Consider the following 20,943-nt stretch of genomic DNA (forward strand, 5'->3'; position numbering starts at 1 on the left):
TCTACTGACTACACGAGTATTTGGATGAAGCCATCCCATTGATTGCAGGAGCACCAGAATGGTGTTGCCTTCTTTAACTGAGTCCTCAAGCTTTGCTTGCTGGTCTCTGAGTTCACTTTGTCTTTTCCACCCATAGGGGGCAATGCTCTCACACAGTTCAGGAGTCAGTACTTTTGGGGAGAAAGGCTATTTCCTGAAAACTGTGGCCAGGCCACAGACAAATGACTTTACTTGCTTTCTCCTCTGTAAAGTAAAAACTACTGCCCATAAGCACATTTATACAATTGCATATGTCACTCTCTTAGAGCAGGAGATTTTGAAGGCAGAGGCATGCTCAGAGAAGTTGAAAAGGAAAGAAAAATATAGAAAAACACAAAACACCAGAAAAATCCTATTATCATTCTCAATCTGTGCTCTGGAGAAATCTGACTCTCACACATACACTCAAACATTCACAGCGAGGAAATGAAAACTTGACCTAAGACCAGGAGGTCCTATCACATCACCTAACACTAAGTGGAAATCAGAAGATGTATCATCCTTTGAACTATGAAAAATAAGAGCACTAACTACAGAAACCTGACTTTGACAACTGTGACTGAACAGAACGTACCTTGAGACCAATAAGGAAAACCCTACCCTAGGCTATAGCTCAGGTCTTTTACAAAAATCAAAACTTCTTAGTACAGAGGCACAATTCTGACAACAGAGACTGAGCAGAACCATTGGAACCATAATTTCCTAGACTTCAGCTTAGGGAATGAGCAAAAACATGGAGCACATAATACAGAAAACTGAATACACCAACAATGGTGGAACAGTACCTCTAGAATCTTAAAGAGTCTATCTTAGGCCCTGTCCAAGGACCTGTGCAAATACCAAGATTGCTTGCTATAGTGGCCTTATTTTATCATCCACAACAGAGAAGAAAGGTTCCTGACACCACAAAAAACAAACAAACAAACAAAAAAAAAACACACAAAAAACAACCCTGGGATATGGCAATGAGAAGGTATGGAGCCAGTGGTTGTTCCCATGACAATATGCTTCAAGAGTGGAGAAAGCCTGAATCTCTTAGGCCACGGGAATTTCCTTCCTTCCCCAATATTTGCTGTGCCTATACAAAAAAAAAAAAAAAAAAAAGGTGGAGTAACACAAACCCTGCCACTGCAGCACTTTTTCTGGTGTTGTTTTGTTTTATTTTTTGTTTGTTTTTTGATATTATTTTCCTTCTCCCTTTTCTTCCACTTTTTTCTTTCTTTTTTACTTTTGTGGATATTATTTGGTGATTTTTTTAGTAGTTGATACCAAATTTTTTCTCCTCTTTTCCTTAACCTTTTTACCTCCAACAGAATAGCATAATTTGAATCTTTCAGCCTCATAAATTGAGAGGGGAAAAGAATGATACCAGGACCAGTTATATGAACATGTAGTGTAAATAAAAAAAATGACCAGACAGGAACACCAAACAGAATAGATACCCAACCTATAACAAGCTGTAAGGCAGAGACCACTTGCAGTAGGATTCTGGGGGGTAAAGGAGGGAGATGTGGGAGACATGCTGGGAACAAGAGTGGAGGGAGGATAACATTAGTGGTGGGAATGCCCTTCATTCATTGTCACTATGTATGGTAAATAATTCTGTGTAAATGAACTTCAGTCACAATAAAAAAAAACAACAACAACATTCACACCCCTGTATGCAGGTGCCTACTCAAACACATACCCAGAATCAAACACTCACTTGCACATACACACAATAACAGACACTAATGCATCCACATAATTATCCAGTCATATTCAGATACACACATACACACCCTCCCATGCACCAAGAGAGCTCACATTCCCATATTCACATATAAACATGCACATACACCCTACACACCTCAGACTGAGCTTACATAATACACACTTGCACTCATAATCACACATACACAAGAAGCTGAGTTCCCACACACAGAAGCAGTGGAGCACCAATAAACTCCATGGCCAGCGATGGTAAGGAAGAAAAATACCTTCCTTTCTTGGGAGAGGGCACACTAATAAGCTAGCAACATCCACGGGATCATGGGACAACAGGATGGAACTGGCTCCATGTGACAAAAGTTTGTCACTATGCCGACTGCAGCACTGAAGGTACCCAAGAATCCATTGACATAAACTGCCAGTATATTTGCAACAAGTGTGGAAAAGTCAGTTATCTCTCTGTATTCTTGTCACGTAAGTGGCTGGACAAACAAAATATTTTAAGAGGGTAATAGTTTACTTAGTTTATTATATGTCTTATATATATTTTTAACAATGCAATCTCAAAATTGAGACGATACCATATATAAATATCAGATGATTCCCAGCAAATTTTTGAAACTTTCAATGTGATTATTCTAATGCACATCTAAATGAATTAATGCATTTGAAAAATAGTGATTACTGCTTTTAGGACAATATATGTTGTATAAAAGTACCAGAAAATTATATAAATGTTATAGAATCAAGCTGGATATCACATTTAAGATATTATACTGGGACATGTAGGCATAGACACAGAAAAATTCAGAATTTTATCCATGTTTATAGATATGCCTACAGGTATATGAATATGCATCTATAATAATGCTCACATATAACAGCACAAAAACATATTTACAACATGCACATGTGCTGCAACCTCTAGAGCACATGTGTACAGGGTGATCACATGATACAGGCATATAAACACAAAGACACTACATGTACAAACATGTATATAAGCATGTAGACATATGCTTCTAAGAGTTTATGCTGATAAAAAAGTAGACACGAAGGGAATGTTATGTGAACACACGTGAATGCAGCATGTAGAATGCTCATAGGCAGCACATACTTGAAATGACATAACATATATGCACAGAAATGACACACTATGTGTTATTATGGGTATACAACATGCACACAGCATCCATTCATGGTATAGAAAGCATGTACACATAGATGTGTGTAGCATTTACACACATGATACCAGAGAAGAGCAGTTTGCTAGTCAAGACTTACTTCACTCTCTACCCCTGATGAATTAAAAGGCCTCATGCTTGTCAAGTATTAACTGAAGCTCTGCATATTTTCCCAAAGAAATTGTCCCTATGGTCTTCCCATAATGCACAAGCATAAGGTTTGCTGCTAGAAATCAGTGGAGGGCCATCATCTGTCTGTCATTTCTCACTGTGGAGCTCAACACAAAGAAAACTATGAAGTGTTCTGCTTCAAGGGGGCACTAGGCAGGTCACATCACTCTTTTGTTCCAGATTTCCAGGTTCTTGATTTCCAGGTTTCAGATTTCCCTTGTCATGCAAATCTGCTAAATCCCCTAATCTCTGAGGGCTGATGCTAAGAGTCCCCTCTAGGACCATGCACCAAATAGGAGTCAGAGAACAGTTAGGGTACAGTAAGGTTTTGCAGAACAGTTGGGGTACAGCCAGCTGTAAGAGAACAGTCGGGCACAGTGGTCTCTCTCAGGAGAATAAGCGGATACATAAAGCAGGCTCTGTCAGGAGAAAAATCAGGGTACAGCTGGTTCTGTCAGGAGAACAGTTGGGGTTCAGCGGCTGCTGTATAGCAAGATAGTGGACTCAGTGATGTTTGTTCACAGCTTTATAGTCCCAGCTGAAGCATTTCACCTCGCAGCTCCTAAGTCTGTGGCAAACTTGCCCTATGCCTCAATTTGGGTTAAAATTTGTCAGCCAATTACAGGCTCTTAAGAAACACTTTTATTAAACTGGACCAGAGCAATAGTACAGCAGGTAGGGTACTTGCATTGCATGAAGTTTACCCAGGTTTGATCTCAGGAACCCTAAACCCAGGCACTATCCAGAGAAATTCCCGAGCTCAGAGCTAGGAGTAACTCCTGAGCATCACTCCATATGTCCCAAAACTTTATAAAAAATTCTACAAGACTAAAATAGCATAATAAAATATCATTCTCTGCTAAAAAAAAAACCTTTTTTTCTGTCATCAATGCAAAATTATCCAGAAGCATCTAGCACTTTACAGATGGTGCTTGGATCTGCTGCTCTAGGATTGCACCTTGTACCTGGTGAAGTTCAACCTTACAGACATAGCTTTGAAGGAAGATTCATCCTAGCCAGGGAGACTAATCCTCAGCAAAAGCTACCTGTTGTCCCCTGGGTCTCCCTAGGATCAAGATCAACAGACCCTTCTGTGCTGTCACCTGAATATGCTAACCCTCAGCCATATAGGACCAGGTGTTGACTACATAGATGCCTTAGTTCCTTGCTCTGCTTCCTCTCCTGCTGTTGGACCTGCACAGGGGTTCAGAGGCAGAAGCAAGTGAGACAGCGGAGAACACCTGTGACCATTATAGGAGCTGTTTGGACTCATCTCCAGAGATGCCGGAGTGACTCTTAGCTTGTTTCTAGCCTCCACAGCAAAGAGCTGATTCCCCATATGCCAGCCTGCCTGACAGTGGGGGATACTGCAATGACCTAGAGCAATGCTTGAGGTCAGGGACATAAGACTAAGCTGTTTACACATACATAAGCAAACACATACATGTGACACACTCTCATGAATGCCCAAGCATATACATGCACACACAGTCACATGGAAAGTGTATGCCTGGCCAGCTCAGATCATGGGTGCATAACTGAGGTACCAGTTCAGCACCATGGTCAAGCACCCAAATCTCAGAAGGCATCAAAAGGGAGACATCAGAAGAGAAAGTGCTTGCAAAGGAGCCCTGTGGGGCCATTACTGGCACATTGCTATCCTCTGTGCCTGCACTGGAGATCAATGGTTATGGATGTTTGATAAGCTATTTCCTCCCCAGAATCCACCAGCCTTCTGCTGGCACTGAAACATATGTGTTCACAAAATCAAATATAGGATTATACTGTATTAAATGCCAGGAGTAATTCACTAGTCAAAACTCCATAGTATTCTCCCCAGATTTTGCAATTATCTAATGATGAAATTAGCCCTGACATACTGAGGATGCCACAGTCCTGAAGAACAGCAGCCCGTCCAGTAACTTGGACTTGGAACTCACCAATAAGAAAACTTTTTCTCTCTCTATTCTCCAATCTCCTTCTCCCTTACTGTCTTTCTACCCTTCCTTGGTCTCTTTTATTTTTCCCTTCTATCTACCTTTGAAAAAGAGAGGGAAGAGAGTAGGAAAGAAGTAATAAAAGATGGAAGGGAGGGAGGGAAGAGAGAGTAGGGGGTGGGAAAAAATGAAGTGAGGGTAGGAAAGAAGGAAGGGAAGAAGAAAAGGGAGTGAAGAAAAGGTGGTGGGTTAAGTCAGTGCTTCTCAATTATTTTCTGTTATGCCCTCCTAGAAAGAAGAAAACATTTTTCCCGCCCCCCCATGTGACTGTAAATAGTAACTTTATTAAAAAATCTTTAACCTGCAAAACAAAAATATATAAACGAATTTGAGCTGATTTTTTAATCAGAGATGATGTCTGAATTAATGGCTACAATGAGCACGTTTTTGCAATGCATAGCTTTTCGAAGCGATGGCTTGAAGCAGACACAACTCTCAGCTCCAGAGACATACAGAGACAATAAACTTAGCTTGTTATGACAGTGTTTGCTGAGGTAAAACATGCCCCCTTTTATGGAGCCTTGAGCCCCCCCCTGGGGCACAATGCCCCAGTATTTGAGAAGCACTGAACCCGGTGCTATGTTGTTTGCTGTGTTAAGCTGTGTGAGTGTATGGAAGGAAAAAAGGAAAGTAATAGTAATCTCAATGTTTTAGATTCAGTTTCCTTATTCAAATTATTTGGAAAGTTTTGCTAATTTTTGTATCTTCATCTTAATTTCTTTTCGCAACCCGGATTTGCTGCAATTAGAACTATTCCATTTGATCAGGATTTCCCTTTAAAGGTCATCCCAGATATGAACAGCTAGTTGCTTGTCACTCCATCTACTGGCAGCTGATATGGATGTGGTAATTGTTACAGAAGAAATTTGTCTAATGTCACTAAGGTTCTGACTTGCATAAATATGATGGGATCTCATTCAAAAATGAGATCAAGGTCAAATTAACACTTGCGATGTGTTTATTTATTTATGCTACATGGGACTCTACATTCTAGCCACCTGGGCATAAGTCTGTGAGTAAACAATCAGGGCAGAATTCCAAGAAGCAGACAAGAGCTTCTATTTTCCTTCAGCAGCAGTCGCATGTCTGGTCATGGGTGTCTGGTTGATGGGCTTTCGTGTCTGGTAATATGTCTGATGATGAATGTCTGATGGCTTAAATGCCTGCTAATGAGTATCTGGTTATGTGTCTAGTGATCTGAGGGTTTGGTGACCTGAGTGGTGACTTGAGTATCTGCTGAGATGAGTGCTTGGTAATAAGTGAAGGTGTGAATTCTGACAATATGTCTGCTTATGTGTCTGTGATCTGAGTGCTGATGAGTATCTAGTGGTCTGAAAGTCTACATATCTTACTACATTGCTTCCAAGCCACAATGTCACTGGAGGTGAGAAGATATGCAAGGGTGCGAAGGTGGCACAGATATGACAGGGACACAGTGGTTGGTAGTGTCCGAAATAAGGCCATAATTTCCATTCCTTTATGTCACAAGCACAAACAACAGGTTGTGTAGTCCAGCCCCTGTCTGGAGCATCCAGAGATCACAAATATGGTTCCATCTCTATGACCAAATAATACAAGGGGGCCAGATAATAAGAATACAGCTGTGTCGCAAGCATGCACAGAACAAAATGTGCACACAGTTATATCCCAGTTATGAGCCTGAATAAGTGTCCAGCAATGTCCAGCAGTCACATCACCTGAATGTGGACCTCACTGTGCTCCTCCAAGCATGCAGGAAATTCAGGTATGGTAGGGCCCCTACTATGTATGGAGAAAGCACGAAGAATGGGTGTGGGTATAACCACTGATCACTCATAAAATATGAATCTAGCTACATCTCTTGAAGCAAGGTTAGTATTTTTGCTCTGTCAAGACCTAATTCACCAGCAAATTCACTGCCTGGCTCCCTGTGGGGTTCCAGTGAGTACGCACTGTCAACTGACCACACACAAGTCTCATGACCACTTGAAAAATGGACATTTCTCCTGTACACATATGTGTCTGTGGTATTTCAGCTTCTGTGGGGATCACACGTGGATCCCAGCATTTCATACTTCTTGCTTGCTCAATTCTAGGCTTAAGACCTATATGGCTGGTCCTTGTACAGCCATAAAATGGTGGATCCACCCTTTAAGAGTGGATAAGCCTGCTAAAAAGGACTCCCTGGTAACTATTCATTAGGGGTAGTTGGGGGGGGGACGACTATAAAACCTCTCACCCAAGTGTGGGGTTACTTTTTATCCTGTTTCTTCCAAAGGATAGCTGCATTTCTCAGATGATTTCATGGAAAAAGTAGGCTGGACTAGCTGTTTCTGCTACTTGGTAACTTCTGCCCTTTCCCTCTTCCCTTGTCCTATCTCCATTTGAATCCTTGACACAATCTCAACCCAGCTCTTTGTCTTTTACTCTCTCTCCTTCTCTCTCCACCTTCCTCATTTTCTCTCTCTCCCTTCACCCTTTCCCTCTCTCTCCCCCACCTTACCTTCAGCCAACCCTTCTTCCCTCCCATTACGGGGCTGGCTGAAGGGCCTGACTTCTCTGCCCTGCCTATCCCCATACCTAAGCCCAATTATCCAGAAAAATCTCTTGTCAGTTGTGCCTTCTCAGCCTCTGGCAGGCAGCTGGTCCTCTCACGTGTGATGAAATGCAGTAAAATGCAGGTTCAGCCTGACCTGGCCCTCCCCCCTGCTTTCCTTGCTTCCTACCTCTGTGGGCGAGAAGCTCAAGCTGTCATAAAGGTTGGAATAGACAGTATACCCACCAGCAGTGAATAAGAGTTCCTTCCCTCTCCACATTCCCTCCAACACTGCTTGTGTTCATTCATTGTGATGTGTATAGATCTACTGTGGCATAGATGGTACCTTCATAGTTGTTTTGATTTTCATTCTCCCTGATGATTAGTGCTGTGGAGCATTTTTTCATGTGCATTTTGGCCATTTGTATTTCTTCGTAGGTAAAGTTCATTAATTCTCCCCGTTTTTTAATGAGATTAATGTTTTTTTCTTGTAAGTTCTGTGAGTGCCTTAGTATATTTTGGATATTAGCCCCCTTATCTGATGGGGTATTGGGTAAATAGTTTCTCCCACTCAGTGGGTGGGCTCTTGTTTCCTGGGCACTATGTCCTTTGTGGTGGCAGAAGAATCTCAGCTTGATATATTAACATCTATTACATCTCTGCTTCCACTTGTTTGGAGAGTGTTGTTTCCTCCTTAAAGATGCCTTTAGTCTCAATGTCATGGAATTTTTACCTATGTGTTGTTCTATATACCTATGGTTTTAGGTTATAATATCAAGGTCTTTAATCCATTTGGATTTTACTTTTGTACATGGTGTTAGCTGGAGGTCTGAGTTCACTTTTTTTGCAAGTGGCTAGCCAATTGTGCCAACACCACTTGTTGAAGAAGCTTTTCCCTTGCTCCATTTAGGATTTATTCTCCTTTATCAAAAATTAGGTGATTGCATGTCTGGGGAAACATTCTCTGAGTACTCAAGCCTATTCCACTGATCTGAGGAACTGTCTTTATTCTAATCTCATGCTAACTTTGTTAAGTATTGCATTTGTAATGCAGTTTAAAGTTGAGAAAAGTAATTGCATCCCATGTTCTTTTCCCAAGTGATTGCCTTTAGCTATTCAGGGTTTTGATTTATTGTTCCAAATGAATTTTAGAAGTGTTTGATTCACTTCTGTTGAACAATGTCACAGGTATCTTTAGACAAATTACATTAAAACTCTACAATGCATTTGAGGGTGTGTTGCCATTTTGATGATGTTCATCTGGAAAATCCATGAGCAGGGTATGTGCTTTCCATTTCGCCTGTCCTCTCTATTTCTTGGAGCAGAGATTTTATAGTTTTCTTTGGATAGGTCATTCACGTCTTTAGTCAAGTTGACTCCTACAGATATTTGAGTTTGTTTGGCACTAATGTGAATGAGGTTGTTTACCTTAACATCCATTTCTTCCTCTTTCAATTATTGGTGTATTAAAAAGGCCATTGATTTCTGTGTGTTAAATTTGTAGACTGCCACATAGCTATAATGAATCTATTCTAAAAGATTTTTGGTAGTCTTTAGAGTTTTCTAAGTAGAGTATTATGTCATCTGCCAAACAGTGAAAGCTTGACTTCTTCCTTTCTATGTGGATTCCCTTGATATCTTTTTCTTGCCTAATCATTACAGCAATACTTCCAGTACTATGTTGAATAGGACGTGGTGAGAGAGGGCAGTCTTGTCTTGTACCAGAATTTAGAGGAAAGGCCTTTTAGTTTTTCTCCATTGAGGATAATATTTGCCATTGGCCATTGTTATTAGGTGCCCTTAAACTATATTGAGAAAGGTTCGTTTCACTCCCATGTTGCTGAGAGTTTTGATCAAGAATAGATACTTGGACCTTATCAAATGCTTTCTCTGCAGCGAATGATATAATCATGTGAATTTTTATTTGCCTTGTAGTTGATGTTGAGATATTATGTTGATAGATTTATTGGATGTTAAACCATCCTTGCATTCCTGGGATGAAACCTACTTGATTGTAAGTGAATGATCTTCTTGATGATGGCCTTGAATCCTATTTGCCAGGATTTTGTTGAGGATCTTTGCATCTGTGTTCATCAAGGATATTGGTCTGTAACTTTTCTTTTTGCAGCATCTCTATCTGGTTTTGGTATCAAAGTTATGTTGACGTCATAAAAGCTATACTGGAAGTGTTCCTTTTTTTTTTCAATTTCATGAAAGAATATGGCAAGGTTTGGTTGTTAGTTTCTCTTGAAAGGTGTGAAAGAATTCATTAGTGAATCCATCTGGCTTCTGGGCATTATTTTTTGGGAAGACATTTGATTACTGTTTTAAATTTTCTCAATAGTGATGGGGATGTTTTGACATGCTACATTCTCCTTATTCAACTGTGGATGGATAGAAGAATCTAAGAATATATCCAATTCTTCCAGGTTCTCATGTTTAGTGGCATCGAATTTCTCAAAGTAGTCTCTGATTACCCTTTGAATCTCTCTCTCTCTGTCTGTGTGAGATTTTCCAGTGGCGCTCTCTCTCTCTCTCTCTCTCTCTCTCTCTCTCTCTCTCTCTCTCTCTCTCTCTGTGAGATTTGCCAGTGGTCAAACAATCTTATTTGTTTTTCAAAGAATCAACTTCTGCTTTTGTTGATCTTTCAGATTGTTTTTTTGGGTTCCACTTCATTAATTTCTGCTCTAAACTTTGTTTATTTCTGTCCTATATACCTTTTCATTTGTTCATCATTTTTTATTTATATAACCTGCGTATTAAGGCTATTCAGGTATGCACCTTCTTCCTTCCTAATACGGTGTTGCAAAGCTACAAATTTTCCTCTTAGCTACTGCTTTGCCTTCTGTCCCATAGGCTTCTAATAGTTTTTTGTCTTACATTGTCATTTGTATCTAGGAAAGTTTTGATTACCTCTTCTTTCATCTCGGAACCACTAATTTTTCAATAGTAGGTTGTTTAATTTTCAGGTGTTAATGTTGTTCTTCTGTGTCCCTTTCTAGTTCAAATCTAATTTCAGATGATTGTGGTTAGTGAAGGTTTTCAGCAAAATTTCTTTCCTCTTGATTTTATGCAGGTATGTTTTATGTGCCAGCATGTGGTTTGTCATGGAAAATTAACCATGTACTTTGGAGAAGAATGTGTATGCAGGCTTCTGGGGATGGGTGTCCCTATGTATGTGTATATGTATATATAATCTAATTATATAATTATATATATATTAGGCCTCTTTCTTCCATTGGTTTTTTTCAGGGCTAGTATATTTTTGTTGGATTTCAGTCTGGTGGACCTATCAAGTGTTGACAGGGTCATATTGACGTCTCCCACAATTATTGTGTTATTATTAATGTTCTCTTTAAAATTTTTCAATAATTGCATTAAATATTTTGTCAGTCTCTCATTGGGTGCATATATATTTAGTATGTGATTTCTTTCTGTTGCACATATCCCGTGACTAGTACAAACTGTCCATCTTTGTCACTTACAACTGTTCTGAATCTAAAGTTGGTGTTCTCTGATATTAATATGGCCACGCCTGCCTTTTTAAGGGTGTTGTTTGCTTGGATGATATTCCTTCAGCCTTTGATTTTGAGTTTATGTTTGTTCTGACTATTCAGGTGTGTTTCTTGTAGGCAGCAGAAGGTTGGATTCATCTTTTTGATCCATTTAGCCACTCTGTGTCTTTTAACTGGTTCATTTAGTTCATTGACATTGAGAGAGATGATTGTCATAGGATTTAGTATCATCTTTGTGGATACATTTGGTGTGTCTGTTGTTCTGTCTTGTTTTAAAGTAGACTTTTCTGTTTTTCCTTTAAGGCTGTTTTTGCATCTCTGAAGTTTCTGAGCTGTTGCTTTTCCATGAAATTATGTATCCTTCCTTCAAACCTGAACATGAGTTGAGCTGGGTGCAGTATTCTAGGTGAAGCATCCATTTCATTCAGTCTTGTCACAATATCCCACCACTGTCTTCTGGCCTTGAGAGTTTGTGACATGTCTGCTATAAATCTTAAGGATGCTCCTTTGAATGTAATTTCCCTTTTTGATCTTGTTGCTCTGAGTATTGTATCTCTATCTGTAGGATTCGTCATTGTGACTAGGATGTGTCTTGGAGTGTTTTTCTTTGGATCTCTTTAGCTGGTACTCTTCTGGCATGCAGGATTTGATTGCATGCAGTCTTTAGCTCTGGTAGTTTCTCTCTGATGATGGTCTTTTTTTGGGGGGGGGAGGTAGCCATACCCATTTGATGCTCAGGGGTTACTCCTGGCTAAGTGCTCAGAAATTGCCCCTGGCTTGGGGGACCATATGGGATGCCGTGGGATTGAACCACAGTGCTTTCTTGGCTTGCGCTTGCAAGGCAGACACCTTACCTCTAGTACCACCTCACCAGCCCCTCTGATGATGTTTTAGACTGTTGATTCTTCTGGGGATTGCCTTCCTGGGCCTCTGGGACTCCAATGATTCTTATGTTGCTTCTGTTGAGTTTATCAAAGATTTCTATTTTCATCTGTTCACATTCTTTGAGTATTTTTTCCTTTGTCTGATCGTTTGCCTTAAGGTTCTTTTCCAATCTCTTTTGCTGTATGGAGTTGTTCTGCATTTCATCTTCCAGTTCACTGATTCTGTACTCGGCTGCTATTACCCTATTGGATAGGCTTTCCATTAAGGTTTTCAGTTCAGCTACCATGTTTTTCAGATCTGTTATTTCTATTTGGAGTTTTCTGATTTCTAGTTTTGTGTTTTGTTTAGCTAGAGCTATGTTTTCTTTGGTTTCCATGAGAATCCTCCATATTTCTATTCTAAACTCCTTATCTGAGATATTAGTCTGATGGTTAGCATTTTTTGGGTCATTATAGATGCCATATTCCTTTAATAGTTCTTGCTTGAATTGGTTGGCTTCTATTGGTTCCCCATTGACACGCTTGCTGTGTGGAGTTCATTTACTAAAATGTGTGCGCACACTTGCCTAGGTGTTGTTTTAGGACCTGCAGTGCTCAAGAGCCCTCAGTATTGGCAATGGCTGTGGAAACCTGCACAGGTGCCCAGGGCACCTCAGTCTCTCTGCTTTCTTCAGGGATTCTGTGCAGGGGTTGAACTGACTGCATTCTTAAAGCCAGATCCCATGTCCTGTTTGGGATGACCCTGATGTCTGGATAGACAAAAGCACCAGCGTAGGTACTCAGCTCCAGAGTGAAAGTGATCACATGTAACTGCCAGTTCCTCCCATTACCAGAGGAACCCAGATCTGAAAATCTACAGAAAGCCTGGCTGGGGATCACAGCCTGTCCCACATCCAGTAGCAAGAAGTCATTGACTGTGGCTACCAACTGTTTGTGGTGGGGACTCAGGACTCTGGTATGTCCCAATGATTTTGATATAGGGATGGTGACTAAATAAAGGCTTCTGACCAGGGGGAGAAGTCAGGCAGATGGCCTTAGAGAAAAACCTGGGTATTGGGTTTCTAATGGCCCAGCCAAGGCTGATAGTAGGCTACATTACCCCATAGTTCTGCTACATATGAGTCACAGAGGTATCCACAGACACCAGAACACTGAGCTTCAGACATATGCTCAGTGCCCACTGCAGTTGGACTTAACCAGATCCTCCAGTGACCATAAAGCATGGTCTGAGCATGGTCATTGTTCCACCCAAAACCCACATGGTAAGTGACTCATGACCACTTTAGCTAGGGTTCCTGTCTGCCTAAGCTCTCTAAGATAAAAGAAGGCCTCACTCAGGGACAGATACACTGTGCTGCTAATGGCTGGTGTGGCTGGTATCAGGGAATGTGGCTCTTCTTCCACTAGTAATGCCCAAAACATCAGTGTCTAAATGCCCTGCTGGAAGCTCTGAGTCCCACCTCAATCCTATTTCCAAGAACTCCCAAGAGAATTTCCAGTTTTTTGAGGAGTTTCCATATCGTTTTGCATAAAGGTTGAAAAAGACGGTATGCCCACCAAAAGTGAATATTTCCTTTCTCTCAACATCCCTGCCAGCACAGCTTGTTCTCATTCTTTGTGATGTACACCAATCTCTGTGGTGTGAGATGCTACCTCATAATTGTTCTGAACTGGAAATTTATCTCCCATATGATCCAGCTCTACCACTCCTAGGGATATCCTAGGAACACAAAAATACAATACAAAAATTCCTTCCTCACACCTATATTCATTTGCAGCATTATTTACAATAGCCAGACTCTGGAAACAACCAAGGTGCCCTTCAACAGATGAATGACTAAAGAAACTGTGTTACATAAACACAATGGAATATTATGCAGCTTCAGGAGAGATGAAATCATGAAATTTTCTATATACATGAAATTTATTACGCAGGTGGAGATAGATACAGAATAATCTCACTCATCTATGGCTTTTAAAAAATAAAAAACATTCTTACAATAATTTCCAGAGACAAAAGAGATGAGCGTTAGAAAGTCCAGCTCAAGATATGAATCTCAGGGGCTGGAGAGATAGCATGGAGATAGGACATTTGCCTTGTATGCAGAAGGATGGTAGTTCAAATCCAGGCATCCCATATCATCCCCCGTGCGATTTCTGAGTGCCAGACCCAGAGTAACCCCTGAGCACTTTGGGTGTGACGCAAAAAAAACCAAAAAAGAAAAAAAAAAGAAAAAAAGATATGAAAACTCACCAGAAAGTGATGATTGCAGTTCGAAAAATTACTGCACTGACAATTATCATAACAATGTAAACTGAAATGAAAGGGAAGTAGAAAGCCCTGACACAAATACAGGTGGGGAGAGAAGGGAGATTTGGGACATTGGTGATGAGAATGTTGCACCTGGTGAAGGGGGTGTTCTTCATATGACTGAAATCCAACTACATTCATATTTGTAATCAAGGTGTTTAAATTAAAGATATTAAAAAAAAAAACTCCTAGCAGAGTCCTCTGAGCCTTGAGTGAGGAGCATACCCTGGGTATGATTGGTGTTCCCTCAAAATAAATAACCAAATGGAAACAACAGCAATGCGTTTCATTCACACCAGTCATTGAATCTGTGCAGAAGAATAAAATTCCAGACAAGCAGGAGTTAGCCAGCCAGTCTGCTTTCTGCTTATAGAGAACCTCCTGCTGTGCAAAGCTCCTGTAGTTCTATATTTTAATGTTTACCCAAAATAACATACTCATGAGTCTGAATGTACACTCACACCTGACAAAAGGCTTCAGATGCAACTGTGCAGACCCCAGGACAACTCTGGGTCACACTGAAGGGTCATCTCATCCTAATCAGCCCATGCTGTAGAAAGAGTGTCATATGCTGCAGAGGGCATGGGGACAGAACCCTGGAACTTGCCTTGAGATAGCCTTGAGACTACCACAAAGCAGCAACGTGAGCCTGTGTCTGGCTGGATTACTGTGTACATCAGAGGCTCTTACCTCCCAAGTGTGGTGGGGGTCCACACAGCAGCACAACACCTTGGCCTGCTCGTACTGACACTGCACGCAGTGCCTTGCTGGGAAATATTTCCAGGTCTGAGGGCAAAAAAAGAAGACAAAGTGCAGCAAATCAGCTCAGAAACATTCCCTTTCTGGGGTCTCTCACCCACCTCAGAGCCCTGGAGGGGTTTCTCTAAGAAAGAAAAACAGCTTGTTTGGAGTCACTAAGACTCACAGAGTCACAGCATTGACAGCAGCTGTGATTGATCACACTGTTCAAGTGTGTTTCACACTGGTAGGAGCGAGTCCAAGCAGGTAGACTTATCTCAGCTTTCCTCAGCCCGATTTAGACCCTTAAGAATCTTACAGTGATATTTATAACCTGAGGCTATAAATATCAGAGGATGACAACACTGACCTCACTAAAGCCTCATCTGTATCAGAGATCATTAAGTTAATTTCACATTTTACCATCAAATTATCACACCAAGATATCTAGCCTCACCATGCAATGAGTTCAATACTCAACATACAATGCGGGTTCTTTTACCAAAAAAAAAAAAAAAAAAAAAAAAGAATATAGCAACTTAAAATTATAGACTGACCAGGCCTCCAGCCATTCCCCTATTTTCCCCTGGACTCTAGGCCCGGCCTGAGTGCCACCTCGGGTGGCCTGCTGTGGGTTCCAGGTGGACTCTATTAGGGGCCTCCAGGCTTTGCCCCCTCCCTACTCTAGAGAGGAGGAGCAGAGGGAGGGGCTGGGCAGATAGCTGGCTTCCTGTGCTTTGATCCTGGAGGCCAGCTCTTCCCAGGTATGGGGTTAGGGGACACCCCAGATCGCAAGCATTTCCCTAGCTTGGGGGTGCTGAGAGGCTTGGCAGGTCTCCAGCCTTCCCCTATTTCCTCCCCTACTCCAGGTCTTCCCTGGTTGTTGGCCCAGGTGGACTCTATTGTGGTCCTCAGGCTTTCTCCCCTTTCTCTCCTGACACTAAGTGGGGGACACATGGGGTGGATGGCGGGCCGATGCAGCACTGGTGTATGTCGGGACATTACGTCATGACATTCACTGGTATTTTTTTTCTCATTGGTCTCCATTTCAAAACCGTGTGGGTACCATATATATTTAAAATAAAATGGGAGGAAGGACTTTTAGTTTCGGGTGGGGATACCATATATTTTCAAAGTAAAAATGAGAGGATGAACTCTCAGGCTGGGAAGAGGCCAGTACTCTTTACCTATTTGTTTACTCTCAACAGCCTCTTGGCCTCTTCCTTCTTTTATTTTGTAACTGTGGTTGCTACCATACTAGGTTTCTGATTAGTTCCTATAAATGGTGACAATTGAGTCCACTGTCTTAAGCTAGATTGTTTGTTTTCCCCACTGTTTTATCTTTTCCTCCTCTTTGCTGAACTGCTTCAATAAGGTATTTTGGGTGAAAGAGATCCCTCTCCATCTTTCCTTCCCTTTGTTATTTGTTAAATAAGGAAGTTTGGTAGAACTGACCGCCTCCATTTAATGTTTACATATAGAACCAAGTCAATTGGAATTGTTGGACTTGTTATAGCATTTCCATAGACACCAATTTCCCCATGTGATACTGTTCTTCCTTTGCATAGGCACATTAAAATGGGAAATTATATAGAAACACATTCTTATAGAGATGGGAACACATAAATTTTCTTAAATAGTGACAATTGTGTCCACTCTCTAAGTTAGATTGTTTATTTTCCCCACATTTATCTTTTTTTCTCTTTGTGAGCTGTTCAATATTGAATGTTGGTGAAAGAGTCCCTCAGTTTAATGCTTATATTTGAACCAGGTCACGGGGAAATTGTTGAACTTGTTCCTGTGGCCCCTTTATGTGCTGATAACACCAGTTGGCATTATTCCTTGTTTGCATGGGCACATCAAAATGGAAAATACTATACATACAAATAAGTTCTTATCTAATAGAGATAGGAACACACAAATTTAGTGGTGCAATGAAACCTTACACCCTGAACATTGACATGATGACCTGGCACAGGCCTCAGAGGTTTGGGCATTTTCCAGTCACCTCTGAAACAGGGAAGCCATCTATGAAATATCCAAAGTTGTCTATGATATCACCTGGAAGCAATTCTCTACCAGGGAAGACCCTACTGCTGCTCTGACTTTGATTTACTCAAAAATGTCTTCCCTTAACACTGAGAAGATTTAGACAACAACAACGACCTGCGTACTGGAAAGGGCTTTCTGCATTGCCTTTTAATTTTGAGTTGAAATTAGACGCTGCTCCGCACCATCCTGATTTCAATGTAGGATATACAGATTCCAGGACCTTCAATACAGAAACAGGATACCAGCAACCAAGACTGTGAAAAATATAACTGTATGGGCACTACAGACAATGACTAGGATTGGACAACTAGTTTGCCTGGATCCTAGTAATGGTCTTATGTCAGGAAACTTCAGTGGTAAGGTCTCCTTGTACTTAGGCCAAAAGTTTTTCCTTTTCATAACCCCCATACTTTAGTGGAACCATGCAGATGATAATTGCCACTTTAACATTGTTTATACAGTGCTCCTTTGACTCTAAACATTTAAGAAACCACTAGTAAAAATATCTGGAACCTGCAATAAATATGGTTTACATAGTGTTAACATATATGCTTTTAGTTAAACTAGCATTATGGGGATTAAGGAGGGAGAAAGAAGTTATATGCTTGGGAGCAGGGATGAAGGGAGGACAACCACTGGGGGATGATGGATATTCCCCTGATTCATTGTTAATATGTACCTAAAATACTACTGTGAAAGATATGTAAGTCATTATGGTAAAAAATTGTTTTTTATTTAGAAAAGTTCTTTGACTTACATGTATTTATATTATATTATATTATATTATATTTATTATATTATATTATATGTTATGTTATGTTATGTTATGTTACTATATTATTTTATGACAGTTTACCTCAATATATTAATCAATTTTGTCTCTTGAATAAATTCTTACAATAAAAAAATTAGTAGACCTGACTGTGACAACCATGACTCTGGGCCAGAACTTATCCGTGGACCAATAAGGCAAAGGTTCTAGCCTAGACTTTAGCCTACTTGATCTATACAACAACCAGGATCTCTATTTCCAGAGAGTCTGCAACTGATCAGAACTTCTGGAAACATAATGGAAAGACTCTATCTAGGCTTCATCCTAGCATTGGTGCAAACACCCAAGACCAACAATTACCACGAAGAGCTGATTAAAACAACAGTGTTGGAACAGAACTTCTAGAACAATAAAGAAAAGACTCTACTCTTCGGCTCTATCCTATAACCTGTGCAAATACCAAGATCTCTAGCTACAGAATCCTGATTTTATCATCCACGACTGAGCAGAAAGTTTCCAGACACCACAAAAAGACCTAGAGGAGAGTAAAAGAGTATGTACAGAGCTAGTTATTCCCATGACAGAATGCTTTGAGGGCGGATAAACCCTGTATCCCTCTAGGCCAGGGAATTCCCTTTCTAACCTCCCCAATATTTACTGTGCCCTATGCAGAAGGGGGAGAGGAAGCACTATTTTTTCTCTTTTTATTTCAGGGCTTATTTTTGTTTGGTTGTTGTCTGTTTTGCAGTGGTGCTTCTCAGTTGTTGTTGTTTATTGTCATTGTAGTTTTGGTTTTGTTCTGTGTTTTCTTGTTGTCTGTTTTATTTTTATTTCTGTATCTTTTTTCTCTTTTTGTGATCGTTTTTCTAGCTTTTTCCCTTTCTTCTCTTAAAATGATTATTTTATAACCCTCGAGATGCACCCCTCCCAGTTTTTTCTTCTTTTCTCTTCAAACAGAACCACATAAGTTTGAATCATCTTTTTCAGGCCTCACAAATTGAGGGGGATAAAATGGATGGTACAAAGACCAAACTGTTGTATGAACTAAAGAAATGATCAGATTTAAACACCAAATCCAAGCCAATGACAACAGAATCGATACCCAATCTACAAACTAGAAACAGAGGGGGACCACTATACTAGCAGTCTGGGGGGCAATGGAGGGAGATATGAGATTGCATGCTGGGAACAGGGGGTGGAGGGAGGACATCACTGGTGGTGGGAATTGCCCCCCAGATTTAAAGCTGCTATGTACTTAAAATATTATTGTGAAATAATCCACTTTGATCACAATAAAAATTATTAATAAAAAGAATTATAGTATTAAAATGAGGAATTAATCTAATAATGATTGTGAATAGATAGCTATAAAATAGAGTTATTGGTTTCCTGAGAAGTTACCTGTTTTGAAATAAAAATAATATAAAAACCATTTTTTCTTTCCATGTAAATGAGTTTAAATAAGCTAATATCTAATTGTCATTAGCTTTTAGAATAAGAAATTCTTTGTTTCTCCAATAGGATAACAAAATATTAAATCAAGTCATAAAATTTCTTTTACAAAATATTTCACAACAAGTAATACCATTTTTGGTTTATTCTCTCTTTACTTATTTTTCTCTTTACAGTAAGGTTTGATATAGATATTGGATCAGAGAAATAAAACAAGTTTACTAACATTACTGACCTTGGTTTTTATCCCTAGTATCACAAAAGTTCCCCTCAGCACCACCAGGTATGATCCTTGAGCACAGAGCCAAGAGTAAGTTGTGAGCACCACTGGGTATAGCCCTCTACCATACTGGATTGTTTCTGATTTAGTGCCATATGTCCTAAATACTAAAGAGAACTTTGGACAATTTCCCTAAGAATGATTCTTCAATAGAATATAAGAATAATAATAAATCAAGCCAGGTGGGGGTGGATGGGATGGACGGAGATTTGGGGCATTGGTGGTGGGAATGTTGCACTGGTGAAGGGGGGTGTTCTTTACATGACTGAAACCTAACCACAATCATGTTTGTAATCAAGGTATTTAAATAAAGATAGTATTTTAAAAAAGGGAAAAAAGAGTAGAGGAAAAAAGAAAAAATAATTTATAGATTTGCAAGCATACATCAGGAAGGAAGAAGGAACTTACCTGAGTAGCTTAATGACACAGCTAATAAAACTAGAAAGTGCTCAACAAAAGGACCCAAAAATAGGAAGACAGAAGGAAATAACAAAGCTGAGAGCAGAAATCAACAAAGTGGAAACCCAAAAAACAATCCGAAAGGTCAACAAAAGCAGAAGTTGGTTCTTTGAAAAAATAAACAAGATTGATAGACCACTGGCAAACCTAACAAAGAAAGAGAGAGAAAGAAACTTGATAACTCGTATTAGGAATGAAAAAGGAGAGATCACTACTGATATGACAGAGATTCAAAGGGTAATCAGAAACTACTTTGAGAAACTCTACGCCACTGAAAATGAGAACCTGGAAGAAATGGATAAATTCTTGGACTCTTATAATCTTCCACGGTTGAAGGAAGAGGATGTAGCATATCTAAACACCCCCATCACCATTGATGAAATTAAAACGGTAATCAAATGTCTGCCGAAAAACAAAAGCCCAGGCCCAGATGAATTCACTAATAAATTCTTTCAAACTTTCCAAGAGGAACTACTACCAATCCTGGCAAGACTCTTTCATGAAATTGAACAAACGGAAACACTTCCAAATAGCTTTTATGAAGCCAACATCACCTTGATACCTAAACCAGACAGAGATCGCTACAAAAAAAAAATTACAGACCAATAGTCGCTGATGAATACAGATGCAAAGATCCTCAACTAAATCCTGGCAAATAGGATTCAATTCCTCATTAAGAAGATCATCCACTACGATCAAGTAGGTTCCATCCTGGAATGCAAGGATGGTTTTAACATCCGTAAATCTATCAACATAATACACTAACATCAATAACAAGAAAAATAAAAAACCACATGATCATATCAATAGATGCAGAGAAAGCATTTGATAAGGTCCAACACCCATTCTTTTTTTTTTAATGTT

The 20,943-nt window shown here is 40.0% G+C and overlaps 1 protein-coding gene across 1 annotated transcript in view; it reads right to left on the bottom strand.

Moving 5' to 3' along the window:
- The window catches only part of LOC126013809 (contactin-3-like), a 140,483-nt gene that overhangs the window by 71,644 nt on the left and 47,896 nt on the right, over window positions 1-20,943 (bottom strand). The window contains 1 exon segment of the mRNA XM_049777010.1: window positions 15,017-15,112. Coding sequence (XP_049632967.1) covers window positions 15,017-15,112 — 96 coding nt within the window.

Source organism: Suncus etruscus, chromosome 7 (genome assembly GCF_024139225.1).
Source record: "Suncus etruscus isolate mSunEtr1 chromosome 7, mSunEtr1.pri.cur, whole genome shotgun sequence".
Taxonomy (NCBI): Eukaryota; Metazoa; Chordata; class Mammalia; order Eulipotyphla; family Soricidae; genus Suncus; species Suncus etruscus.